Source organism: Centropristis striata, chromosome 6 (assembly GCF_030273125.1).
Source record: "Centropristis striata isolate RG_2023a ecotype Rhode Island chromosome 6, C.striata_1.0, whole genome shotgun sequence".
Taxonomy (NCBI): Eukaryota; Metazoa; Chordata; class Actinopteri; order Perciformes; family Serranidae; genus Centropristis; species Centropristis striata.
Window position 1 is genome coordinate 22,300,157 of NC_081522.1, and position 27,242 is coordinate 22,327,398.

Genomic DNA, 27,242 nt, shown 5'->3' on the forward strand with positions numbered 1-27,242 from the left:
TAGAGGCAACCTCACCTAGAGGTAACCTCACCTAGCGGCAACCTCACCTAGCGGCAACCTCTCCTAGCGGTAATCTCACCTAGCGGCAACCTCTCCTAGCGGCAACCTCACCTAGAGGTAACCTCACCTAGAGGTAACCTCACCTAGAGGTAACCTCACCTAGCGGTAACCTCACCTAGAGGTAACCTCACCTAGAGGCAACCTCACCTAGAGGCAACCTCACCTAGCGGCAACCTCACCTAGCGGTAACCTCACCTAGAGGTAACCTCACCTAGAGGTAACCTCACCTAGAGGCAACCTCACCTAGCGGTAACCTCACCTAGCGGTAACCTCTCCTAGCGGTAACCTCACCTAGCGGCAACCTCACCTAGCGGCAACCTCACCTAGAGGTAACCTCACCTAGCAGCAACCTCTCCTAGAGGTAACCTCACCTAGCTGTAACCTCATCTAGCGGTAATCTCACCTAGAGGTAACCTCACCTAGAGGTAACCTCTCCTAGCGGTAACCTCTCCTAGCGGTAACCTCTCCTAGCGGTAACCTCACCTAGAGGTAACCTCACCTAGAGGCAACCTCACCTAGCGGTAACCTCACCTAGCGGTAACCTCACCTAGAGGTAACCTCACCTAGAGGTAACCTCACCTGGAGGCAACCTCACCTAGCGGTAACCTCACCTAGCGGTAACCTCTCCTAGCGGTAACCTCACCTAGAGGTAACCTCACCTAGAGGTAACCTCACCTAGAGGCAACCTCACCTAGCGGTAACCTCACCTAGCGGTAACCTCTCCTAGCGGTAACCTCACCTAGCGGCAACCTCACCTAGCGGCAACCTCACCTAGAGGTAACCTCACCTAGCAGCAACCTCTCCTAGAGGTAACCTCACCTAGCTGTAACCTCATCTAGCGGTAATCTCACCTAGAGGTAACCTCACCTAGAGGTAACCTCTCCTAGCGGTAACCTCTCCTAGCGGTAACCTCACCGAGCAGTAACCTCACCTAGCTGTAACCTCATCTAGCGGTAACCTCACCTAGAGGTAACCTCACCTAGCGGCAACCTCACCTAGCGGCAACCTCACCTAGAGGTAACCTCACCTAGCGGTAACCTCACCTAGAGGTAACCTCACCTAGCGGCAACCTCACCTAGCGGCAACCTCACCTAGAGGTAACCTCACCTAGCGGTAACCTCTCCTAGCAGCAACCTCACCTAGAGGTAACCTCACCTAGCAGTAACCTCTCCTAGCGGCAACCTCACCTAGCAACAACCTCACCTAGAGGTAACCTCTCCTAGCGGTAACCTCTCCTAGCGGTAACCTCTCCTAGAGGCAACCTCACCTAGCAGCAACCTCACCTAGAGGTAACCTCACCTAGCGGTAACCTCACCTAGCGGTAACCTCACCTAGCGGTAATCTCTCCTAGCGGTAACCTCACCTAGCAGCAACCTCACCTAGCGGTAACCTAGCGGTAAGAGAGAGGGTACCATGAAAATTACATTGAGTTCCGCTTCATAGAAGCAATGGACAATGGAGGAGGAGGGGGGGGGGTCGCCAAAGTTTACAATGGCAAAAATGTGGGTCCCTCAAGAAAAAGGTTGGGAACCACTGAGATAGAGGATTGTGTTATATGAGGACAGGCTCAACAAACATTGTATTAAAACCTGTATGCGCTCACCTGGCAATGTTGACAATATGATCTGCCCTTCGAGTTTGAGGACTGACCCCCTGGAGAAGCTGCTCCAAGGGGGAAACCAGCAAGGAGGACTGGCTCTCCCTGAGGAGGTCCATGAACACCACCTCCTTCTGCAGAGCCAAGTCCAGCAGACACAGGCAGTGCAGCACTGCTGACTCCAAGAGTTTCTTACCTGTAGAGGAACAGTAGCAGAGCTAGACGTCAGAACAGACATTCACACACATGAGATTACCGGGCCTGTCACGATAATCAATATTAGGGGTGTGCCATATTGTATCGTTCACAATAATATCGGTATATATTTTTTTATGGTTAAAAAAAAATGCATATCATGATATTGGCAACGTTCCTACTTCTTGATGTCGTGGTTAAAGTTGGTTTAATCACAAAAAGCTACTTACTCCCTCTCGCTAAACACATGCAGCTTTCAAAATAAAAGCAGTGTGTTAAGAGAATCCACCACAGAATTTACAAAAATTTCATTAAAATATGCCCCCGGAACCCCTAAATGTTTTTTTTTTTATTATTTGCTCATACTCAAGAGTCAAAAGTAAATGTTTTTGTATTTGGCAACTGTTGAGATTTGCACTTCAAACTACATTTTAGATTTTTAATTATTTATACAGACTAAAAATACATCATATTTTCTATTATAGTGAAAGAGATTCAGCCATTAAACACTGTTGAGAAACCAGCATTTAGAGAAACTTTTGATAAGTGATATGATTGCCTAAAAGAAACTTACATTTCCCAAACAGCCATTCCAGCATTTCAATGCCAATGTTCAATATTCTTGAGAATTAAAAGTGAATTGCTCTTAAAAAGGATGTGCTTGAATTATTATGCTCCATCATTATTTTAGCAGTATAAAAAACAACAACATCAACAATACTATTGTCGGCTAAAAAGGCCATCACCAGAAAATGGCTAAAAACAGATGCACCAAAAACAGAGGAGAGAAGGCGAGAAAAAGGGACAATGCAAGAGAGGTATGAAAATAAGGAGAGTAGTGGGAAAAGGTTTCATTTTACTTCACATTTATTCTACTGTAACTTTACTTGATAATTTGTGTCAAACTAAGTCTCTGCTCCGTGGTGGAGAAGTATGGGAATATTCTACTACTGTTGGAAAAATGTACAGCACATGTAAAATGTCGATGGAATGTTGATATGTGGAATCAATAAAAAAGATAATTTTAAAAAAACTAAAAAAACAATACTATTGTTTATCGTCATAGTTTCTGGGAAAATACATCGTCCGAAAAAAATTATTATTGGAACAGGCTTAGTGATTACTCTCTTTCTGACAGCAGCAGCATATGTGTTCTCACCAGGGAAGGGTGCATAGGTGTCCAGCTGGCGTACGCCCTCCTCCAGCAGGCTGAGGCAGAGCGCCAGCATGGGCGAGTCGTTGAGCAGGTGAAACATGATGCTGTGGCCGGGGGGCTTGTGGGCTGCGACCTGCTCGCCCTGCAGCTCCAAAATCTCCTGAACAAAGTCTGACGGCTGGGGCTCGTAGTCACGCAGCAGCTTGTGGAACACCTCCAGGACAGCATCAGCAACCTCCCACTGAGAGATGGACACAATGGAAAAAGGGAAACAGATGATGAAACAGATGATTTGAGCAGCTCAAATAGCAACACAAGCTTCAGCTACATGTCTTCACTTTATAGCAGCTATTCTCAACCTTGGGGTCGGGACCCCAATTGGGGTCACAAGATGATTTCTGGGGGTCGCCAAATCATTTTGGAAGTCAGCTCTGTCTCCACTGTGTTAAAGTGTTCATGTGTTAATGTGTTTTAGTCTTTTTGGTCACTTAATGTCTTTTTTTTTTGGTCATTTTGTGTCTTTTTTTGATCATTTTGTGGTCAATTTGTGTCTTTTCTGGTCTTTTTTTTGGGTTATTTATCATTTTGTGGTCAATTAGTGACTTTTTTGGTAATTTTGTTTCTTTTTTTGGTAATTTTGTGTCTTTTTTTAGTCATTTTGTGTCTTTTTTGGAAATTTTGTGTCTTTTTTTAGTCATTTTGTGTCTTTTTGGTCTTTGTGTCTTTTTTGGTCTTTTTGTGTCTTTTTTGGGTCATTTTGTGTCTTTTTTTGGTCATTTTGTGTCTTTTTTTTTGGTCATTTTATGTCTTTTTTGGGTCATTTTGTGTCTTTTTTGGGTCATTTTGTGTCTATTTTTGGACATTTTGTGTCTTTTCTGGTCATTTTGTGTCTTTTTTGGTCATTTTGTTTCCTTTTTTAAGTCATTTTGTTTCTTTTTTTGCATGTGAGATTGTGTTCAGTGAGCAGGGGTCGCGGACAACATGCATGTTAAATTGGGGGTCGCGACTCAAAAAGGTTGAGAACTACTGATTTATAGGACACTGGGAGAGCACTACACAGAACTTTACCTTCTCAGCTGGCCGCCGATATGCTCTCGTAGGGAAGGGGAGGAACACAGAGTCACGCAAGAAGTTCAGGTAGGGCTGAAAGCCAGGTACACGTAGCCCCGCCCCTAAATTAACGGGCAGGCTGCTCTCGACCAATGTGCTGATCAGGTGACAGAAGGCTCGTGTCAGTGGATACTCCTCACAACTCGACTCAATCTCATTCAGCTCCACCTGAGAAACAAACAAAAAACTAATCAGAAAGTTTGCCACAGTAATGTGCATCTTCTTCTTGTATAACTTTTGAACAGGAAGTTTTTCACTTTGACAAGAGATTAAAGTCAACTTTTAGTCTCAAGCTTTTTCCTGAATTATAACAAAATCTTGCAAAGTAACATTTAAAGATAACAACTCATTCACTCCTACCTGAATTACACATTTGGGTCATGACAATATTCCCTTAGTGCATCAGTCAAATGTTGTTTAAAAATGATCCTGCCAGTCCTAAGCGGTCAAACTGCTCTCTGTACCAATCAATGAACCGTCTGATTTGTCTATCTTGAAGTTGAGAAAATATATATATATTTTTTTAAACTTAATTAGTGAGCATCACATTCACTAACCACAAAAGACTCACCTCAATTCCAGCTGCCTGCCTCTGTCCTGGTGCTCGCACTGTCTGAAGGATCTGAGGTAAAAGAACATCAGGTGAGAAAACTTTAAGTCTGATACAAAAAATTCAAGACAATGTCATAGCACAAGAATAAAGTCTTTTAGATAAAGTTCAGAGAAAAAAACCTGACAGCCTCTTAGATAATATGACACTCAATTTAAAGTTTTGTTGTTACTAACAACATAAGAACAGTTTAGAGACTCAACCCTAAACATTAAACAGGGATGAAATAGTGACATTTCAGTTAAAATGTTCAGACTTCATATGACAAATGGCAGCGTTTTTATTACAAAAATCAAGATTCTTCTTTTGATTCAGGCTAACCTGTGTGTACTCCAGTGACTGCCAGAGTGAAGCAGCGATCTCTGGTGATTTCCCAAAAGCTGCCAGGCAGTGAAGGATCTCAGCCTTCAGGATGGGAGGAACGCTGCACTGGAGCAACCCCAACATCACGACAACTGGAGTCCACTGGGGATGCTCACACAACGCCAGGCGAGCATTTTCACTCTAAGGAGAAAAAAAAACATCACACACACACAACACCCCAATACAGTTAGATAAGAACATCGGGCCTCATTCACCAATATCTTCTTAAGAATCTTCTTAGATTCTTTCTTAAGTCCTTCTTAAGAAGAGATCTAAGAAGACTCTACGCCAGATTCATCAACGTGTTCTTAAGCCACTGAATTGTTCGGAGCCGTGTTCTTAAATTGATGAATGCCAGGTGAGTCTAATTAATATCGGATTAGCATAGGTAACCGCCCATTAATGCCCATAAAAGGACCCATAAAAAGGACTGCAGGGCCGTGTGTAGACGCCTCACAGAGGAAACAGAAACAGAATGCCTAAAGCAAAGCGTAAATCTGTTGGAGCACAGGTAAAAAGAAAAAAAAACTTTAGCAGTTCAGAACTAGAAGTTCTGCTGCAGGAGATCAATTGGAGGAAGAAAATTAAATTTAGCAGCCTTAGTGCAGGTTGCAACAACACAAACAATTTATTTTCTAGAATAATACCTTATATATATATATATATATATATATATATAAATAAACGTGTGCCCTGTAAGGCAGGAGTTTGCCATAGTGTGTAAGCACAAAATATGTCTTTAGTATTGGACTGAGGGGTTGCACCTTGGCTTGATTTTATTTATTTTATCACAGATGACGTCCCTTATAACAGAACCAGAAGGGACAGAGCCCTCCTGCAGCAGCAATATATATATATATATATATATATATATATATATATATATATGCCATTGTTTTGTAGGCCGTGGATGGAGAAATGCCACCTATAAATAGGGTGGTATTACTAATGTCACAAGTGACAAGTCACAATTATGATATATATGTTATGGAAATGCAAACAAAAAGGCAGCTCTGTTTTTATTTATTATTGACTTATTCTTATTTTGTTACTTAAAAACAAATCTGGAAAATAATTTATTATTAAACAGCACTATTAATGTCACAATTTTGATGAATGTTGTGGAGATGCAAAGAAAAAGGCAAATTTGTGTTTCTGTAAGCAGAAAATGTGTCTATTTTTTAAATTTTAAAATAAGAAATATCATAAACATAAATACCATAAATGCCCAATGTAACGTATATGTCACATCACAGATCTTTGATATTTAGGGGAAGATTTTTTTTTTTTTTTTAAAACATCATAAATGTGTTCTATGTGGTCCACTTGCTCTGTGGTATATCCCCCATAATTTTCCTTTAAGCATAAATACGTCTGGGTTCTTACGGGGGATTTCCACCGGCGCGACAGCAGCAGCACGTCTCCACAGCGTTTTTGCTGCGTCTGTCAATTCACACCGGGCGCGTTACAGCAGCAGCACGTCAGCTTAGCGAGCCGGCCGTATACACGCGAGATAACGAGATCACGCGATAATCCTGACCATACGGGAGACCGCAAGATCCCGTGATAAACTTTAAACTCTATTTATACAGTCTATGGATAAACTGTGTGTATAAAGTAAACAACAACAACAAAAACCAACTTACTTTGCTTCTCTGAGGTGAAAGATATGTTGATCTGACCATCTATCCTTATAAAAACAATATGTTATGTCATAAAGGATTGTATGATGTTCCATTTCAACAATCTGTCTCTTGTCTTCCGTGTCGCCGATCCTCTGAGACCCTTTGATTGATTGATTGCCGATCTGGTGCCCCGGTCATAACATAATGTTGATGTGAAGTAGTTTTAGGCTGCATGAACTGCGTATTGTGTTTAATTTTGAAAGGGGCGGAAGTGTTTTACACTGATTCTGAGTCGGACTTCCTGTCTGGTGCGATCTGCTCTGTTGAGATTCACGCGATTTGGCAGCGTCTCGCTGAGAAATGCTCGCGTAGAGACGCTGACGCGACGCTGCAGTAACGTTACGCTACGCGCCCGGTGGAAATGCTCTCATTGATTAGAGTGTTACCTATTTGCAACGTCATACGCAACGCTGACGTTACGCTGCAGTAACGCGCCCGGTGAAAATCAGGCTTTATGGGTTAATGTTGTTTTATAATTGCTGTAATGTGAGAACATAATCAATCCTTCTAGTGAATCTTGTTCCATACCCATGTGATGATGGTGGTGAGCAACTGCAGAAATGAGGTGAGTCCTTCCAGCTCTCTTTGGGTGATGCCCCTTAGTGGCGGGTGGCGGTACTGCGCTGCATCTGGATTAGGAAAGTCTCGCCGCAGGTTCTCATGGTAGAGCATGAGGGAGTGGAAAAAATGTTCCCAAGACACAGGGCTGCCTGAAACTCCCTGGATGTTGTCACCTGCAGATGGACATGAAGTTAGTTGGTGTAAATTTGTATTTGTATTTATTAACTTAAAGCAAAAGTCTTTCAGAGTTGATGATGGTTATTTTAACCGACATCTTAAATTAAATTAGGGTTTGAAAGTTGCTAAATAGTTATTTTTTTTACCATAACAACAGTCAATACTCTAAAGCATGGGTCTCAAACTCGCGGCCCGCGGGCCAATTGCGGCCCTCGTGATGATATTTTGTGGCCCCCACCTTGATATGAAAGTTAAATGTGAGTTTTATATGAATGGCACTTTACCATGTTGTGTGTGGAAGGTACCTTTAATTACTTTTTTGGTAATTTTGTGTCTTTTTTTGGGTCATTTTGTGTCTTTTTTGGTCATTTTGTGTCTTTTTTGGGTCATTTTGTGTCTTTTTTCTGTCATTTTGTGTCTTTTTTTAGTAATTTTGTGTCCTTTTTCTGTCATTTTGTGTCTTTTTTGGTAATTTTGTGTCTTTTTAAAATAATTTTGTGTCTTTTTAAAATAATTGTGTGTCTTTTTTTCTGTCATTTTGTGTCTTTGTTGGTAATTTTGTGTCTTTTTTTTATAATTGTGTGTCTTTTTTGGTCATTTTGTGTCTTTTTTTCTGTCATTTTGTGTCTTTTTTGGTAATTTTGTGTCTTTTTAAAATAATTTTGTGTCTTTTTTTAATAATTGTGTCTTTTTTTTAATAATTGTGTGTCTTTTTTGGTCATTTTGTGTCTTTTTTGGGTCATTTTGTGTCTTTTATTAGTAATTTTGTGTCTTTTTTCTGTCATTTTGATACTGCCTCCAGCGGCCCCCAGGTAATTTGAGTTTGAGACCCCTGCTCTAAAGGCTTGAATTCCAAATCCGGATTACCACAAAAAACAAACAATAAATTTGTCATTGCCAGGAGGACAAACTGCACATCAAATACTGAATGGTTACAAATTCAGATATTAATCTGAAAACATATTTCTTCTAATCCCAGACTATTAATTTTTCATGTCTTTCATAACAATCTGTTCTTACTGTGTGTGGCCCCATTGGTTTTAAGCAGGCTGAAGGAGTAGTGGGCACACTGAGGACCATTAGAGAGCCCCTTCAGCATACGGAGATAGGACATATAAAGAGTGGAGGGCAGGAGGTCCCCCATCTGACGTACGAACTTGGACAGAACCACCTGCATCAAAGCATATAAAAAGAAAAAACCTTAATCAGAACATGTGATTCTCCCACAGTACAGGATATGTTAAGGAAAAATGGGAGAGAGAGGTAATGCTGTTTTATACTGTGACATTGTACTATGTTTTATTGGGTCTAATGATTAGTTTGTATTACTTATATTTCATTTCGAAACTCCATGGTGGATAATTTATTTTTCTTTTTTCTATTTGCTCTTTTACATATGTCTACCTTTCCCAGTTTGTTCAAAATCCTCAAATGTAATACGCTCAACTTTCTGTATGTTGTTTCTTGTTTTGTAAACAAAAAACCTTGATTGTGAGTGGCAGAAATACTATTGTATATTGTCTGAAAGTAAGCACTGTATGATAATGCTCTCACAAAATAAAAATAAAAATGTAAAAAAAAAAAAAGAACATGTGATTCTCTCTAAATAGCCAAAATCCAGGGGAAAAAAATTCAACATTTTGGAATTTTTCGTGGAACCAGGTTCAAGAAAATGCATTTTTACCTGTTTATGTGGAGGCCTTTGCAGCGCCATGCCCAGGTAGGATCCCTGCAGGGATGTGTGTTGGAGAGACTCTGTGGGACACCAGAACTCCAGACCTAACTCCAGCCCGAATGAGTCCTTACTGTAAAACTCTCCTATCTGGAAAGAAAAGCAGTAACCAACACAGTCACAAACTCAAACTCACACATGACGCAGCATTTTTAACTTAACACTTTTGCTGTTTGTCTTTATTGTTGTTCATCAAGTATTGGAGGCTTATTCTACTCCTCCAATCAGTACCTTTAATTTGGTAAATTATCAGTTAAACCCTTGAAATGTAAAAGATGTTAGCTACCATGTGTGTGTGAAAGTGTGCATGCATTTGTGAAAAAAATACTGACGAGGATCATGAGGTGGTCTAAGTCCTTGCGTAAAGATGATGGAAGCTCGCTGTCCATCTGTAGGGACATGTGCACCAGACGGGCATCCTCATCAGCACGGTTACGAAGCTGCTTCACCTACAAATACAGCAAAAAGATGTTCATTACATGATTAAATCATTGTGCAAAATATCCATAAAAGTCAACCTCTAACTACTCTACTACAAACATTGGTAGTGGACACCTGTCCAAGCGGCAACCTCCGGGTCTGAGCAAGGAGGCAAACCAGGAAGTGCTTTAAGATGCATTCTACCGAAAATTCCAGCAGGGGGCGCTAAGTGTGGCTGCAAAAACATTTCTGTACTTTAATTTCAATGCAAAATGAGAAAACATCTCACTTGATTTATTACCTCAGAATTTTTTTTTTAGGACAACAATATAGTCTCAATCGATAGTAAAAAAAACTTCTTCAAGACAATTTGATGTTAATAGTTGAAATAATGGCCCCATTTAGAAGAAAATAGAAGATAAAGAATCGTATGATTTGGGGCGGGGCTACCTTTGATTGACAGGTCACTGACAAGGCGAGCCGTCACCAGGAGAGAAGCAGAACAATGCGTATCCACGGCAACAAGTCAATAAAGTTATATATGAAGTTATATAGACATAAAAAAGGACATTTACCGGTTTGGTCTCATAACTTTGACCCTTTCACTGTATTTTCACTTAATGACAGTTTATTTGAATGTTTTGTTCATTAAAATGTCTTGTTCAGTGTTTGGTTGGACTAACAGACACTCCAAGGAGTCGCTGTTCAGTTTTCTTAGGTAAGTAACGTACTTTTGTTTTTGTGTTTTGCTAGCCAAAATTAACATCCCAGTTAATGCTTCAGTTATTGCTAACATGAATCAGTCAGGTTGAGGTGTAGAGAGCTGAACTCGATGCTTCCAACGGGCCACAAACTAATGAGTGACGTCACGGTCACTACCTCCATTATTTCTAAACAGTCTATGCACCTGTGGCATTTCTCACCTTCATTGGCATGAGTGCCAGGAAGTCTGTGATGAGTGAATGGAGCCGGCGGATGTAAAACTCTTCCTGGGCAAAACCCTCACATCCCAGGATGCCCTCCCTCATAAACAAGAAGACATCTCCCAGTAGAGCCTGGTCAGCCAGAGCCTCGTCTGCCTCGGTGAACTCAACCAGGGCTGCAAAGCACACACATACAAATATATTACTACATATAAATGGCTGTTATCTTGACCTTATACGCCTTTAAAAGGTTTTCTTTAAACAGCTATAAATAAGGTCCTTACCACATCCCTGTGGTAGCTGAGAGAGGACCCTCAGAGACAGAGCCCAGGCCAGTCGACACACAGCCTGCAGACCTGGAAGCTTCCACGGCTGGTCCTCCATCAGCCGGCTGTGCACCGCAGACACATACTGCCTCTCAGTCAGCAACGGCAGAGCCTGGATCAGATCTAGAGGAACACAGACAATCAATCAATCAATCAGTGCATTAAGTTTTTTTAATTAACTTTTAGTGCATTAATCCTGTGGATCTAACCTGGCTTCTGGTTTCTGGTATTGTTTTTTGCTTTAAGATTGCTTCTCTGCTTGCTGAGGTTTTATGCTTCTTTAACATATAGCACTCCTTTAGCGATGACAGTTAGCTCTTAAAGTTATGTACTTACTTGATTCCTGTGGTCTATGTCTAGTACCTTCAGGTTGAATCACTTATTGTAAGTCGCTTTGGACAAAAGCGTCAGCTAAATGACATGTAATGTAATGTAATGTAATCAGACTTTATTTCTATAGCACTTTTCATACAAGAGAGATGTAACACAAAGTGCTTCACGTAAAAAAGGAAAATAATAATAATAATAATAAAGCATAGAAACAACCAAACACCCTCCACCCCTGACCCTCCATCCATCCAACCATCCCATTTAAAAAAAAGCAAAAACTGACGTGGAGCAGCGAGGAAACACTGTAGGCAGGTTAGAAATTAATAAGATGAAATATATAAAAATAAAGTAAAGGTAAGATTGTCAAGTGCTTATTGTCACTAGCACTTATTGATGCACTAATAGCTCTTTTTGCACTATACCTTCATTGTTTACTTTCATTCTTCCTGTAAGTCGCTTTGGAAAAAAGCGTCTGCTAAATGACTAAATGTAAATGTAAGATAAAATAAAATCAAAAATAAATAATAACAATAAAAAGTAAAAGAGCTACATAAAAAAGATTTAAAATAATATTAATTAAAAAGTACAGCATGATAAAATATATATGTATAAAAATGGTCTAATAAATAATAGCACATAAATAAATAAATAAATAAATAAATAAATAAATAAAAGAGAAGATGTTGTAACACTAAGATGCATGAGCAGAAAAATATTTAAAAATGGTTCAAGTAAAAGCCAAATTAAAAAGATAAGTCTTAAGTCTTCAGGGAGGCTGTTCCACCAACGTGGACCACAGTGACAAAATGACGCCTCCCCGTGGGTTTTCGTTCTAACTTTTGGTTTTATTCAAAGGCCAGAAGACCTGAGGGTCCTCCAGGGTTCAAAGGATAAAAGTAAATCAGATAAATAAGCTGGACTAAGACCATTAAGAGATTTATAAACCAGTAAAAGAATCTTAAACAATCTTTTACTAGCAGCAGAAGAAAAACACTGGGATAACAGCAATCTTATTCATAGCTACAACTAGCACGTTTAAGTGGATTTAACCAGCGACTTCAGTCTAATGTAAAATTATAGACATTTTATGTATTAAACATGTTCTCACCTTCTCTATCTTCTGTTCCCTGCTCTACAAAGCTGACATCCAGGCAGTACAGTAGTGCCATGACCAGAGCCATGTTCACACTGTCCAATGAGCCGTCAGCTTGTGCTGTCACTGTCTCCAGGTGGCCAATAAGAGCCAGGGTGTCATCTTTAGACAAGGGTGATTGGCAGGTCCATGAAAACAGGCTGTCTGCCAAGGCCTGTCGGCATTCTTTAATGAGGTCTGAGACCTGGAGACAGGAGAGGGAGTTAAATGTTGTCCATATTCCACTTCCTGTATTTTCTATTGAAAATGAATGCATTGCAGAGATAATAATCACTGTTTCAAATTAATACAAAGGATCTGCTCCCACCTCTTTCCTGTGCTTCTCATTGCCAAGGCCGCGCTCCTTCTGCAGCCGTTCAAACTCTCGTGTCACATTTATTTCTGACACCAAGGTTAGGATGCGTTTGGTCAGACCCTGGTTCATTAGTTCATCTGTGAAACGTGTCGTCAAGGCTACCAGCTCTCCACTGAGAAAACAAACAACAGACCAGGTCAACAAGAGAAACACATAGGTATTAAGAAAAACAGGACAATAACATGCTCATCATGGGAACATTAAAACCACTAGCCATTGCTTTAATGTACTACTTGTAGATAGCAATATTACCTCAGGTCCAGTGTGAAGGTCTTGCCATGGCGTGACTGGATGAGTGTGCGCAGTGAGTTAGCCACACAAAGCTTTCCATCCCAGTACAGCAGCACAGCTACGAGACCTCGTGTCAAACCTGGAAAATGAGGCTGCTGCTGCTCACCTGTAGACAGAGAAATATATTCAATCAATAAGTTGTACTTGCTACTGAAAGTCATGCCAGGCTTTGTGTTCAAATAATGGACTGGATCAGAACAAACCTGAAACAAAATAGCAATGATACACTGATGTGACTAACAAAATACAACATGATACACACTCAGCAAATTTACTATTAGGGCTGTGACGAGATCTTGTGATTAAACTCGACGATATTTCTCGTCGCGTTAAAAATCAGTCTCGCAAGATTTGTGAGTTATCCAAACTTCTATTTATGACCTTTGGGGCAGTAAAATGAAAAGAAGAAGAGGAGGAGGAGGGGCAGTCTCTCCCAGCTGCAGAGCCGGAGTCTGCAAATTGCTAACAGGCTAACAGTTAGCTCTGTAGCAGTACAGTGTGTATGTGCTAACAGGCTAACAGTTAGCTCTGTAGCAGTACAGTGTGTATGTGCTGCTGCTGCAGGAGGTGTTCACTTAGCGATCTCTGTCTGTTTACAACGAGCACCGGACACTCTGTTAGCCATGCTGGTTAATTCAAGATCGCTATGTTTATGATAATTAGCCATGCTGCTTTGTTTTGATCAGCTGCTGATGTTGTGCAGTTAGCGACGGCGGCCACAGTTGCGTCTCCTGTCTTTAATCCGTCGTGTATGTGATCACGGTCGAAACTGTCCCTGAGCGATTACGGGACGATAGAAAACAATACGTCACCTCCAGAGGCTCATTAATCCCTCTGGGGGGATTTTATTTTTTTATTTATCTTATTTTAACATTTATCAATTTTAGTTTTAGTTTCAATTTGTGGAAGTTTATTAAAAGCTCATGCTTACATCATGCATGTAAAGAGTTATAATAAAACATTTCAAAATGCATGTGCGACTCGGTTAAATAAAAGTCTGTTGGTCCAGTCATATATTTTGTCATTGTAGTTTTCTTAAAATCTCTTCTCGTCTCGTGAACCCAATATCGTGTCTCGTCTCGTGAGCTGAGAGTATCTTCACACCCCTATTTACTACATAACTTCCTTTATTCATTTTCTTACAAGGCTTGTCTTTAACTTAGGTCCACTTTACCTGCTAACAGAAGCTCCAAAGCTGCTAACTCTCCGATATCGAACAAATCGCTGAGGATGAAAGCCTCTGAGAGAAGCTGCTCTGGAAGGAGTCGTGACCCCTGCTGACCTTGGATGGCGATACCTTCTGTGCTGGCCTTACGCACCTTCTCTCTCTGCTCTGCACTCTTTGGCTGAAAATGAAGAGAAGTCCATGTTTTCAACAAGACACACTCTCTGTCTGCTCCAAGAATGTTGCACAATACACAAAAAGAAGAATAAAATGTAACGTTTAGCTATGAGAGTCATTACAAATGATGGGTTTGTGTTTGCACAGCATCTCACCGGGTTCTTATAGAGTGAGAGAAAGTGCGGTTTGTGTTTCTTCAGCTGCAGGTCCAGCAGGTGAACGCTCTCTGGCTGTCTCCTCAACACTGCCCCGTCCACCGTCTCCCACAACTCCTTCAGCGGCCCCCACAGACTGGCTCCTGGGATGGTAATGGTCAAGTTTTTGTTTCATCACATATGCACTGAATTGATTTTTGCAGTATCAGTATCTCTTGCTTTTTGCATTATTCCGTAGCACGTATATGATCCATATCATGACTGAGTGGACTTAATGTTGAGGAGTCAAATTCTCTTCTAGCACAACACATATAATAATCTTCTAAGCAATAAACAATCCTAAAATCGAATTCATCGCGTAATGAATCTATATAATGTATGAGTTTCACATTTCTGAAATGATCGACAAAATATATTGAACTTTTTGATGACATTCTAATTTTTTAAGATGTACCTGTACGTCTGACCCACATCACCAAAACAACCAACACTGGCCCATTGCCCACTGACAGGGGAGTTGTAAACCTTAATTTAACTTTTGCACGTACTTGTCGCGGGACAGCATGCCAGGCAGCGTGCCAAATGTTTATTAGCTAGTTCCAAGTCAGTTTGTTTCAGTTTTGCTTCCACATAAACACTTCAGCTACCCACTTGACAGGAGTTGTGCCAAAGGAGTCATATTGCATGTATGGTATTGGTTCTAATGTAGAAATGTTTTAGCGCCTAGGTGTTAACGTGTTAGTCCACCCAATAACTGTTTTCTTGACATTAACATTAGCTAAACTAACGTTTACTTGCCGGCTAGGCTAAGTTAGCCTATCAACCATGTGGTCAAAACATGACATGCCACTGAATTGTCGCAAAAAGGCGAATATGTACGTGCTTATATGTGAAATACCAATTAATAGCAACTGCTAGGAATGAACATAATTCAGCTACTTAATGAAATAAATATAGTTCATACCCGAATTTACCGCCATCTGCGCCGCCATGATACACTCGGAAAAACCGGACAGGAGGTTCTGGGCTTGTGCCGGTACGAAATTTAAAATTATTAATTATATAAACAGACTCTTATAACATTTTTAACAAAAAAAGTAAAGTGTTTTTTAAAAATGTAAATACTGTGTAATTAGGTCGTTAAAACTATTTTAATATTGTCGTGTTTTTTTATTATCCATACAGGCAGGGTCCTCAGACCGCTAGCCGTCGAGCTGGATGGGATTTGTAGTTTAAAAACCCAGATTGACTCAAGAAGTAATTTATTGGGTTTCCTGTGGCTTTCACTTTTATTTTAGGAATTCCGTTTTATTTTAAATATAATTTTCTATGAAACGTTGATAAAATAAAGCTCGTGTTGGCTTTAAGCGAGTTAATGGACCACAAATGGCACTAACATTGGTTCCGCCCTGTGTTAGTCCGTCCTGTTTTGACGTTACACCAAGATGTCCATGCTACTCTGACAGTTGGGTATCCGTGACCGCTGGGATGAAAATGTGTCATTTGTGTATTTAAAACGTCAATGTCGCTGTAAATGTAGCACCGCATAAAAGAGACGGTTCTGGGGCGTTTTTATTGAAACCATGGCTCGGGTTGTGAAAGTGTTTCGGACTCTGCGGAATCACTGGAAAAAGTCCACTTTTGCGGTGTGTGTCCTGTCATACGGGGGGCACTGGCTGTACGGTAAACACTGGTGAGTATTTCAGTATTTATGGTTGGATTATATAAAATATACAGGCCTGGCTGTGTGTCATATATGATGTGTCTTGTATCTTAACAGTGACAATGTTCTGCGGAGAGAGGCGTGTCTGGTGGCCAGGGTAAGACAACGCTTATTTTTTTCACATACAGTGTCATCATTTAAACCATTCAAGATTCGAGTTTTTATTGTCATTATACAAGATAACGAAATTTCCTTCAGACTCACGGCTCAAAGACATACACAATGTTAAAAAGAGACACGTTAGAATAACACAAAGAATAAATAAAATGAAATATATATGACTGTACATGATATGAAAAGGCTGTAGTGTAGTTAAAGTGCATTTAGTGCGGGACCCAGTTAGGGGGGTGCAAATCAAATCAACTTTATTTATAGAGCCCTTTAAGCTTTAGCTGATACAAAGTGCTGTACATGGCAGGACAGAGCAACAATAAAAACAATAAAAACAAAGAACAAGCAAAAACAACTAAAACAAAGCGAGTCTCATGCTGGGTAAAACAAAAAAAGTAAATAAAAGTGGGTTTTAAAATTAATCTCAATTTAAAAAAAACACAAAGAACAAATAAAAACAAAAAATAAAACAGAGCAAAGGCTCATGTTGAGTTAAAAGCCAATGAATAAAAATGGGTTTTAAGATTCCTTTTAAAAGCGGACAGTGAGGAGGCCTGCCTGATGTGCAAAGGTAAATTGTTGGAAGTGAGTGTGTGTTTGGATTTGAGTCACTACAGGGGGGTGGTTGCTTTCACAGCTCTGGGGAAGAAGCTGTTACTGAGTCTTGTAGTGCTGGTCTTGATGTGTCTATACCATACCATGAGAGGTCAGAGGCAATAACCTTCTTTGAGTGTCTTAATATACATCTTGATCTCTGTTAGGAGTTTGGACGTCAACAGATAGCACCACAGGAGCGTCTGAGGAAAGCAACAGTGATCTTGAATCCTGCAGCTTGTAGTGGGTAAGTGGACACAGCTCTCAAAACCTCTCTGACAGATTTGTCTGGCCTTCAGTCTCGGGCTGGGCGATATATCGATATAAAAAAATATATTGATATATTTTCAAATGTGATATGGAAGAATTAGACCATATGTCCATATAGTTCAATTTTTTTTTCTTTCTTTATATTAATGCTGCCCTTACTAGGGTTTGTCATATTTAGTTCTTTTGTAATGTTCGTTATTCTTTTCTCATATCAATATATTTATTTCAGGAAAAGATTGGCTTATTTTATTTCATAGGCTATTTTTATTTAAGATTTTTTTTATTTAAATGTGCACTTTATGGAGCTTTGATTTTAAAAAATGTACTCCTGTTGTTATACAGTATTTATGTTCACTTAAATAAACGGTTTCAATAAAACTACTTGTGACATGTCATATCTGGCTTTGACTTTGACTGAACATTTGCTCTCACTTTGTGATAAAAAATATCGGGATATATATCGTAAACTGATATTCAGCCTAAACACAGGTGCATCTAAAAAAAAAAAATGGGTGGATGGAAAAGTCCATTTCCAGTAGTTCAAGTCAAATAGCCCCAACCAAGTATTGAGTCATATAGATGGACATACTTTTCAGAGGCCAACATTTCCATAAACATACTTTTTAAAATTGGTCTTTTGTAATATTACATTTTTTTGAGACACTGAATTTTAGGTCTTTATTAAATGTAAGCCGTAATCATTATAATTACAAGAAATTAAATAAATTAAGACATGAAATGTTTCATTCTGTGTGTAAAGGATCTATATAATGTGGTATTTCCACTTTTTGAATTGAATTACTGACATAAATAAACTTTTCTATGATATTGTAATTTATTGAGATGCACATGTATATCGGGATATGACTTTACATCAGACTAGTTTTTCTCACAATCTTTCCAACTTCCTGTCTCAATTTCCCACAGGAAAGCCAACAACCTGTTTGAAAAGAATGCTGCTCCTATTTTACACCTGGCTGGTGTCGAGATAACAATAGTAAAGGTATGTGTGTTGTTGTTCTTTTCCTTGTGTTGTTGTTTATTTTCCTTGTGTTGTTGTTTCTTTTCCTTGTGTTGTTGTTTCTTTTCCTTTCATATGTATGTGTGCGTGTGTTTTGGTATGTATGCAAATGTGGGCGCGTGTATGTATGTATGTATAATTTCGCTGTATAGGTAAATTATATTTATGTTTTTGTAATACAAGACATGTTTAGACAAGGATGTTAACTTGTCATATTTAAGGAGAGGGGGTGGGAGTTTATAAGTTTTACTTCTTCTCACTCCTTTTCGAAAATGTATTCTGTCATGTTAAATGTTTTGTCTGACTCTTTTTTTTATTTATTATTATTTGTTTTCATATTCAAAATAAACTTAAATCAAATCAAAGGTATACTTCCCTTTTATAACCCATCAGTGTTATTAGTGGCTCTAGTATGGACCTCATGATTATATATCACCTGTTCCTTCACAGACCGATTATGAAGGCCAAGCAAAAAAAATGATGGAGGTCATTGAACAGACGGACATGCTGATTGTTGCCGGGGGGGACGGCACCTTGCAGGAAGTCGTCACAGGTTTACTGCGAAGGCCGGATCAAGTAGGTGTCACACAGTGTTTTAGAGCAGCTATTCTCAACCTTGGGGTCGGAACCACCAATCGGGGTCGCGAGATGATTTCTGGGGGTCGCCAAATCATTTTGGAAGTCAGCTCTGTTAATTTCTTTTTTTAGTCATTTTGTGTCTTTTTTGGTCATTTTGTGTCTTTTTTTTGGGAACTGTGAGATTCTATTCAGTGAGCGGGGGTCGCGGACAACATGCATATTAAATTGGGGGTCGCGACTCAAAAAGGTTGAGAACTACTGTTTTAGAGCAGCGGTTCCCAAACGTTTTTAGCCGTGCACCCCCTTCTATGTCCCAACCGTGTTGCAACCCCCAATCCCCCAAACCTTCAAAAAAAACAAAATGCAATAAGCTTTTTTATAGCGATATTAAAGGCGGCATGTTTAATCATGCTCAAATGAGAACACACATATAATTAAATAATCACCATCACAACAATGCGGTCTTGCATTTGAATTAATCTGAAACACAGTTTCAATATAATGCAACAAAGTTATGAACAAGCTTCCACTTTTAAGAGCAAAGAGGATGATGACAGGCTCAGGATCAGAGGCAGAAAGCACATAAGTTGGGAAAATGTTATAATATTTTGAGCCACATTGAACAAAAATTGCAGCAAGTTTAAATGAGCGTGGAGCTAAACAACCCGTCATCATAACACAGGCTGGAAAAATGGAAGAAGATAACTTCTTCTACGCTTCATTTTAAGATGAAGTGCATTTTGAATAGCCTGCATTTATTTATTAATTAATATTACAGTTTTTGATTTTACATTTTACAAAGGAAATGTTTATTTACACTTCTTTATTGTGTGGGGGAAAAATGTAATTGTGTAATTATCAGACCGCCATTACATTTTCATCTCGCGCACCCCCAGGGGTCCACGCACCACACTTTGGGAATCCCTGTTTTAGAGTAAAATACAGCTTAATCCAATCCAATCCAATCCACTTTATTTATATAGCACAATTTTAGCAAACACAAGGTTTCCAAAGTGCTGCACAAACAATAAATAGATAACACAATACAAAGAGATGAAGTAAACAATAGAACAGTAAGATGCAATAAGATAAAATAAATAAAAAATGGGATAAAAATAAATAAAATAAAATGTAAAATGTATTGCCTGCACAAAATAAAATATGCATGAATACAATAAAAAAAAAAATCCAGACAAATGACGCCACTGATGGATGTTTTATGACTGCAGGAAACAATCTGTAACATACCGATCGGATTCATTCCTCTGGGCTCTCACAATTCCCTGAGTCCAAGTCTTCACCTCCTCAGTGACAACAAGGTCAAGTAAGTATCTCTTCAATATAGATAAAGATCCAGGTTTTATCATGACACAATCTCCTCACCTTTAATAACCTGCTTACTGAGTAAATATATGTATATGGCTGTGGTATGACATACCGATATTTCCTCCTTTTTATAGAGACATTACATCAGCAACACTTTCCATTCTGAAGGGAGAAACCGTACCTCTGGATGTGCTGCAAATCAAAGTAAGAAACTTGTTCTCTTTCCCCCACAAAGCCTCAAAGTTATCAACATAGTATTTATTTTGAATGCAGATACTTGCTCAAATTAAATTAAGAGATTAACAGATGTTTTTAAAAATATAATTTCACCCTCATAATTATGCCACTCTCCATGGAATGGGATAATACTGTTACTTGTCATGAAAGATCATTGTCATCACCACCAAGTTATTGTTTACTTTCATTAGAATTTTGGGTAACGCTTTATAATAAGGTCCTTAATAACCATTAATTAACAAGTAATAAGGCATTGTTCTCTCTTTAGATCCGGTAGTTGCAAAAAGCATAGTTAACTTATAGTTAACTTATAATAGATGAGCAATAAAGTATATTTTAATATCAATAAGCAAACAAAATAAGATTAATAAAGGCATGGCAAAGACATAATGGATGGGTCATGGGTGTTTGTAATGCCATTATTAACACTTATATAAGCTTATAAACGCAAAATAATGTTAATAAGCATCTTGTAAGGACTTACAAGGGCCTTATTACTTGTTAATTAATGGTTATTACAAGGACCTTAATATAAAGCGTGACCAAATTTTGAGATGGGGCATTTGTGTTGCATTCATGTGGTGTCAGAAACAAAAACATTTTGGTATTTATATTTCATAGCTTACAAGATCAACTTCCTTTGCTCTTTGCAAATACTGGAAACGGTTAATAACAAGTTATATACATGTAGGCCTGGGCCGATAATCAATAAATCAATTAATCGCATGATAAATTAAATGAACTCAATAATTTTGCCGGCCTCGATATATCGCCATGCGCATGCGTGTTTGTTTTTCTCGTCTGTTGCCTCCAAGCAGGCTGGATGACAAGAGGGTTCACTCTGTGCTCGATCTCAGCACCTTGGCGCTTTTGTTCCATAGCAGAATGAGCGGAGTGAACCCTCCTGTCAGTCATCCAGTCTCTTTGTCTCTGTGGGGAAGGCTGGGCCGCTAGCATTGGCTACACACAGAGTGCAGCAGGTGAGCCTCGTGCAGAGCAACGCGAGGAAAAAAGATGATTGCAAAGCCAAATGCCACAGCCCCGGTGTGTGAATATGTCGGTTTCAAACTGAATGAAAAAGGTGAGCCCATCAACACACGGACGAGCCTGTATGCCGAATTTGTTCAAAAGTGGTGGCAACAAAAAAAGCCACCACAACAAACTTGCATGCCCATCTAAAGCAGAACCACCCGACCCAGTTTTCCCAGCTGGGGAAAAAAACTGCACCTGGAGATGCAGAGCCTTCGTCCCGACAGTCAACACTGGTCGACAAAGTAAATATAAACGCTGTGCGCTCACAGAAAGTGGAGTTTGCTACATCGCAAAATAAATGCTGCCCTTTTAAAAAAAAAAAATGTTTGTTTTATTTATTTAGGATATTTAAACGTTCTTAAAATTACAATTACAATGGTAAAAAACACAGAAATAAAAGTGTATTGTATTTGAAAGGGTGTGCATTATTATGATATATTATCATGTTGACAATAATATCGTTTATCGGCAATCATTTGTGGGACAATATATCGTCCAGCAAAATTTGTTATCGTCCCAGGCCTATATACATGTGTGTGTGTGTGTGTGTGTGTGTGTGTGTGTGTGTGTACACAGGGGGAGAAGGAGCAGCCAGTCTTTGCTCTGATGGGACTACGTTGGGGTGTTTTTAGAGATGTGGCTGCAACAATCAGCAAGTAAGATTACACAGCTGGTCACTCAGATTATAACCATGACATCATTTCACATACAAAATAGTTATTAACCCTTTATCAGGCAAAGAACTATATTTGGTAACTTCAGGTAATATTGAGTTGCAAACGTTGCAAATTTACTAGATTAAAGTGGCAAGTCTAGAAGAAAAAAGATCGATTTGCCACTTTAGACTCGTAAACTTTTTTCTCAAAATATTATTTTTGTATGTTTTTTTTTTACACATTCTGGCAGTATGTAATATCCTCCAATATTCTCTAGGGTTGAAATTTGGAATTTGCAAGTATTTCAATGAGTGTCCTATTAAGAGTTAATCACATATTTCCCTATAGATATTGGTACCTCGGACCACTGAAGACAAATGCAGCACATTGGTTTAGTACTCTACGGGTAAGACTGTATTTTTTTGTCTTTACATGCTTTGGTTAAAACAGTATATTGCAGCAGTGTTTGCCATTTATGAAATGTCTGATATTATAATTATTTTGTAAGTTATGACTTTGTAAAGTACAATTTCTTTCAAAGGAAGTGTCTGTTGAATTTATCAACTATTTTCTACAACCCTTGAATGCCATATTGTAAGTGTAGGTTTCTGGGTATTCCTACTATCTTATGATGATCCAATATTTTAATCTTGTTGTAAAATCTGTCAGGAGTGGCCCCAGGTCCGGGAGGTCTCAGTGTCCTACCTGGCCCCCAGCCTCCGGCCCCCCGACCTGCCCACTCAGAAGCCCCCCAGACCAAACCTGATGTACCGCATCGCCCGCAGGCTGAAAAACTACTGGAGCCCTCCTGTCCCAGGTACTGTGTGTCATTGTGTTGATATTTTTATCACAGCATGATATTTTCATTTCATTTAATTTATTCGTTTATTTAACAGGGACAGTGCATGGCTCTCAGCCGAACTAGAATTAGCTACGAGCTAAATTTCATCTTTAGTCCCTGTGCAGGAACAAATAACATACATCTAACACAAACAAACAAGCTTTTCAAACAGCAACAACAAAGTTTCACACTCTTAAAACACAAAACAACACAGAACAACAGCAAAAGTAAAGTCACAGAATTAAGACACAACACGAAACAATGTTAAAATACAACACTTGAGAGATTGCAAAATATATAATATAAATATTTTTATCATACCATCAGGTTGAATGCACTTATTGTAAGTCGCTTTGGACAAATCAGCTAAATGACATGTAATGTAATGTAAAAGCATGACACTGATCCGACTTGCCCGTGATGTAAACAGGTGCCAGCCAACATATGTCACATGTTCTGGTCTTGTCCCAGGCTACAAAAAGAGTTTTGGACCAAAATTTTCAAAACCTTCTCATCCATCTATAACAAAAATATAGAGCCTGGTCCTCTGGCAGCCATTTTTGGTGTGGCACCGGAGGGAACACAATTAACGATTGCTCAAAGAAAAGCAATAGCATTCAATAGAGATACTCTAAGGTCTGGCAGCCTTTTATTTTTTATTTTGAACATGAGTTTTCATCTGCTCCAACATAATTGGCAGCTTTGTATTTTTATTTTCATTTATTTATTTATTTTTTATTTTATTATTATTTTTTTATTTTATTATAACTATTATTATTTTACTATTTTTTTATTTTTTTATTTTATTTTGTTATAACTATTATTATTTTACTATTTTTATTTTTTTATTTTTTTTGTATTATAACTATTATTATTTTACTATTTTTTATTATTATTATTTTATTTATTTCTTTGGAATTAATGAATATTATTGTTGTTGTTGTTGTCATTTTTGTTATTTTTATTTATCTATTTATTTTTAACCTGAGAGTGTCTGGACCACACGTCTGATGTCTGGTATTAGTATTTATTTAGGATCTGTCTTGTTACTGTTTTGTCTGTAGTTTTGACCTGTATCTGTATTTGTGATGTATATTTTGAATCCTACTATTTTGTCTTGAATGGGATGTTTGATGTTTGAATATGAAAATCAATAAAAACACTTTGATTATTATTATCACAGCATGACACTAAAAAAAGACTAAGTAGTATTTTTGTTTTGTGTGTGTGTGTTTGCTCAGAGCCTCCAAAGGTGGAGGAGCCGGAGCAGTGGAAGGAGGAGCAGCTGTCCACGTTAGAGCTGTTTGTTCAAACACACAACAAAAACCCAGTAAAGAGGGTCAGTCCAGAAAATGTTCTTATTTCTAAACCAGTTTTTTTTTTTAATCCTCAGCAAGAGAATGCAGATATTATTACATTAAACCCAATCTGACTTGTTTTCCTCTTTGTTTTATTTATTTGTGTTGACTCTCAGCGTATAAATGATTCCCTGGTGATCTGCTCAGAACCCGACAACTTCACCGTGGGAGAGTACATCACTGTCGGGTGAGTGGATTCACTTATTTATTATCAATGCAATGTACATTGTATAAAAGGTCATGTTCAAAAGTAAGTTTTGGTCATTTTGTGTCTTTTTTTGATCATTTTGTGGTCAATTTGTGCCTTTTTTGGTCATTTTGTTTCCTTATTTTGGTCATTGTGTGTCTTTTTTTAAGACATTTGGGTCTTCTTTTGGCCATTCTGTGTCTTTTCTGGCCATTTTGTTTCTTTTTTGGTCATTTTGTGTCTTTTTTTAGCCATTTTGTGTCTTTTTTGGTCATTTTGTTTCTCTTTTGGTCATTTTGTGTCTTTTTTTGGTCATTTTGTGTCTTTTTTTAGCCATTTTGTGTCTTTTTTTGGTCATTTTGTGTCTTTTTTTGGTCATTTTGTGTCTTTTTTAGACATTTTGTGTCTTTTGGGTCATTTTGTGTCTTTTTTTAAGACATTTTGTTTCTTTTTTGGTCATTTTGTGTCTTTTTTTTTTGACATTTTGTGACTTTTGGGGTTTTGTACTCTTTTTTTTTGTACTATTTTATTTACCCATTTATTTATTTTTATTTTTTTATTTTTCTTTAGTTGGTTGCTCACATATATATGTATTTATGCACATGTATAGGTATGTATGTGAACGTATTTGTATGCTCTATTTTTTGTGAATATACGTGAATATACCTAACTATATTTTTCCTTAAAATAAAATAATAATGAAAACACAGTCCGAACCAGCATGAACCAAGACCGCAACAACTTTCATATTAACTTAAGAAGTTGTCAGTTTTAAACTGTGTTCAGTAACAGAAACACTTACTCATTATCTGCCACATTGGTTTTGGTTGTTTTGTCCAGTTTATCATCAGGACCTGCCAAAGAAAGGAGTAAACTTTTATAAATAGTAACACACACACACACACACACACACAGGCTCTCATGGTGCTGCCACTGACGACAGCATCTAGCAAGAACCGCCCACGCAGACATTCATTGCAGCAGAATGATTCTGTTTCTGTTGTTATCAAACATTATTTGAAGCAAAAGCACCAGCAGTCGGTTTTTACTCTCGGCAGCTCAGGGTCAGACATGTCCTCCCTACTGCAGCTGCAGCTGCAGCCTTTTTCTGCTGCATTATTCAACCATACACTCTGGTTTTATCCCATTAAGGCCGGGGAAGCGGATACGTCGTTTTGTAGTATTTGTATAAGCTCTCAAATACTTTTTGAATTTCATTTCTATCTGCTACAGAGGCTGAAAAATCTATTATATAGTAGAAGCGTTGACACTTCTGTTGAATTTCCAGAAAAATGTATTTATTTATTTATTTTATTTTAAAATCGCCCAGAGGTTTTACAGGCATTTTTTACAGGCGTTTTAGGCCTCAATGGGTTAATATATACCCCTCCATAAGTCATTCTGGCAGTATGTAATATCCTCCAATATTCTCTAGGGTTGAAATTTGCAAGTATTTCAATGAGTGTCCTATTAAGGGTTAAAGTGGCAAATCAACGAGAAAAAATGCGTAGATTTATGAGATTTAAAGTGGTGAATCTGGGAGAAAAAAGTTGCTTTTTCCCACTTTTTTTCTCATAAATCTGTGACTTTTTTTCTTGTAGATTTGCCACTTTTATCTAGTAAATTTGCAGAGGTTTTACAGGCATTTTTTACAGGCGTTTTAGGCCTCAATGGGTTAATATATACCCCTCCATAAGTCATTCAGTCATTCAGCTAGTTTGCAATTGTGGAGAAAAGTTCTATTTTTCTTTATATAGTCCAAGCTGAAGTATCCTGTAGTTCTGTAGTTCTCAACCTTTTTGAGTCGCGACCCCCAATTTAACATGCATGTTGTCCGTGACCCCCGCTCACTGAACACAATCTCACACGCACAGTTCAAATCACCCAAAAAAAAAAAAAAATGACCAAAAAAGACACAAAATGACCAAAAAAGACACAAATGACCAAAAAAAAGACACAAAATGACCAAAAAAGACACAAAATGACCCCAAAAGACACAAAATGACAAAAAAGACACAAAATGACACAAATTGACCACAAAATTATCAAAAAAGACACAAAATTACCAAAAAAAGACACAAAATTACCAAAAAAGACACAAATGACCAAAAAAGACACAAAATGACCAACAAAGACACAAAATGACCAAAAAAAGGAAACAAATTGACCAAAAAAGACACAAATTGACCACAAAATGATCAAAAAAAGACACAAAATGACTAAAAAAACAAACACAAAATGACCAAAAAAAGACATTAAGTGACCAAAAAGGCTAAAACACATGAACACTTTAACACAGTGGAGACAGAGCTGACTTCCAAAATGATTTGGCGACCCCCAGAAATCATCTCGCGACCCCAATTGGGGTCCCGACCCCAAGGTTGAGAACAGCTGCTGTAGTTCTTCCATACCTCCATCACTGTCTCATGAACAACCAATATTGCAAACTCTCTGCTGATAAAGTACTCAGGAATGAATTGCTTCCATTAACTACACTACACACAAACAGAAAAGGTGGCAAACTTCTCTTTTATGTAAAAGATTGTAAATGTTCTTCATTATAGAAATAAAAAAGAAGAGGACCCCACTGTGTTCACTAAAGACTCCACGAATCTGGAAGCGAGTGCTTGCCGGCTACACCTGCCAGAGGTGAGAAACTCTTTATTTTATTGTTTTTATTTAATTTTTTGTTGCTATTCTAGAATATTTTTATTACAGGTATTTCTTGGACACCATCTATATTGGAACAAAAAAAGCTTTCAATAA

General features: G+C 38.3%; 2 protein-coding genes across 3 annotated transcripts in view; one reads left to right on the forward strand and one right to left on the reverse strand.

Annotated features, from left to right (window-relative positions):
* The window catches only part of nup205 (nucleoporin 205), a 45,406-nt gene extending 29,861 nt beyond the window's left edge, over window positions 1-15,545 (reverse strand). For both annotated transcript variants that reach the window (XM_059335178.1, XM_059335177.1), the window contains exons 1-17: window positions 15,506-15,545; window positions 14,542-14,684; window positions 14,219-14,390; window positions 13,006-13,150; window positions 12,706-12,865; window positions 12,354-12,582; window positions 10,874-11,038; window positions 10,590-10,765; window positions 9,579-9,695; window positions 9,199-9,336; window positions 8,535-8,685; window positions 7,305-7,510; window positions 5,050-5,232; window positions 4,690-4,740; window positions 4,077-4,286; window positions 3,012-3,249; window positions 1,664-1,853 (exon numbers count right to left, since the gene is read on the reverse strand). In XM_059335178.1, the coding sequence (XP_059191161.1) occupies window positions 1,664-1,853; window positions 3,012-3,249; window positions 4,077-4,286; window positions 4,690-4,740; window positions 5,050-5,232; window positions 7,305-7,510; window positions 8,535-8,685; window positions 9,199-9,336; window positions 9,579-9,695; window positions 10,590-10,765; window positions 10,874-11,038; window positions 12,354-12,582; window positions 12,706-12,865; window positions 13,006-13,150; window positions 14,219-14,390; window positions 14,542-14,684; window positions 15,506-15,533 (2,702 nt within the window). In that variant the 5' untranslated portion in view covers window positions 15,534-15,545. The remainder of the gene's footprint in view (window positions 1-1,663; window positions 1,854-3,011; window positions 3,250-4,076; window positions 4,287-4,689; window positions 4,741-5,049; window positions 5,233-7,304; window positions 7,511-8,534; window positions 8,686-9,198; window positions 9,337-9,578; window positions 9,696-10,589; window positions 10,766-10,873; window positions 11,039-12,353; window positions 12,583-12,705; window positions 12,866-13,005; window positions 13,151-14,218; window positions 14,391-14,541; window positions 14,685-15,505) is intronic.
* Window positions 15,546-15,854: 309 nt separating this feature from the next.
* The window catches only part of agk (acylglycerol kinase), a 12,537-nt gene continuing 1,149 nt past the window's right edge, over window positions 15,855-27,242 (forward strand). Inside the window, exons 1-13 of the mRNA XM_059335189.1 lie at window positions 15,855-16,234; window positions 16,322-16,361; window positions 17,137-17,216; window positions 18,167-18,242; window positions 18,711-18,836; window positions 20,069-20,163; window positions 20,300-20,369; window positions 22,011-22,090; window positions 22,439-22,496; window positions 22,760-22,907; window positions 24,173-24,270; window positions 24,406-24,476; window positions 27,041-27,125. Coding sequence (XP_059191172.1) covers window positions 16,125-16,234; window positions 16,322-16,361; window positions 17,137-17,216; window positions 18,167-18,242; window positions 18,711-18,836; window positions 20,069-20,163; window positions 20,300-20,369; window positions 22,011-22,090; window positions 22,439-22,496; window positions 22,760-22,907; window positions 24,173-24,270; window positions 24,406-24,476; window positions 27,041-27,125 — 1,137 coding nt within the window. The 5' untranslated portion in view covers window positions 15,855-16,124. The remainder of the gene's footprint in view (window positions 16,235-16,321; window positions 16,362-17,136; window positions 17,217-18,166; window positions 18,243-18,710; window positions 18,837-20,068; window positions 20,164-20,299; window positions 20,370-22,010; window positions 22,091-22,438; window positions 22,497-22,759; window positions 22,908-24,172; window positions 24,271-24,405; window positions 24,477-27,040; window positions 27,126-27,242) is intronic.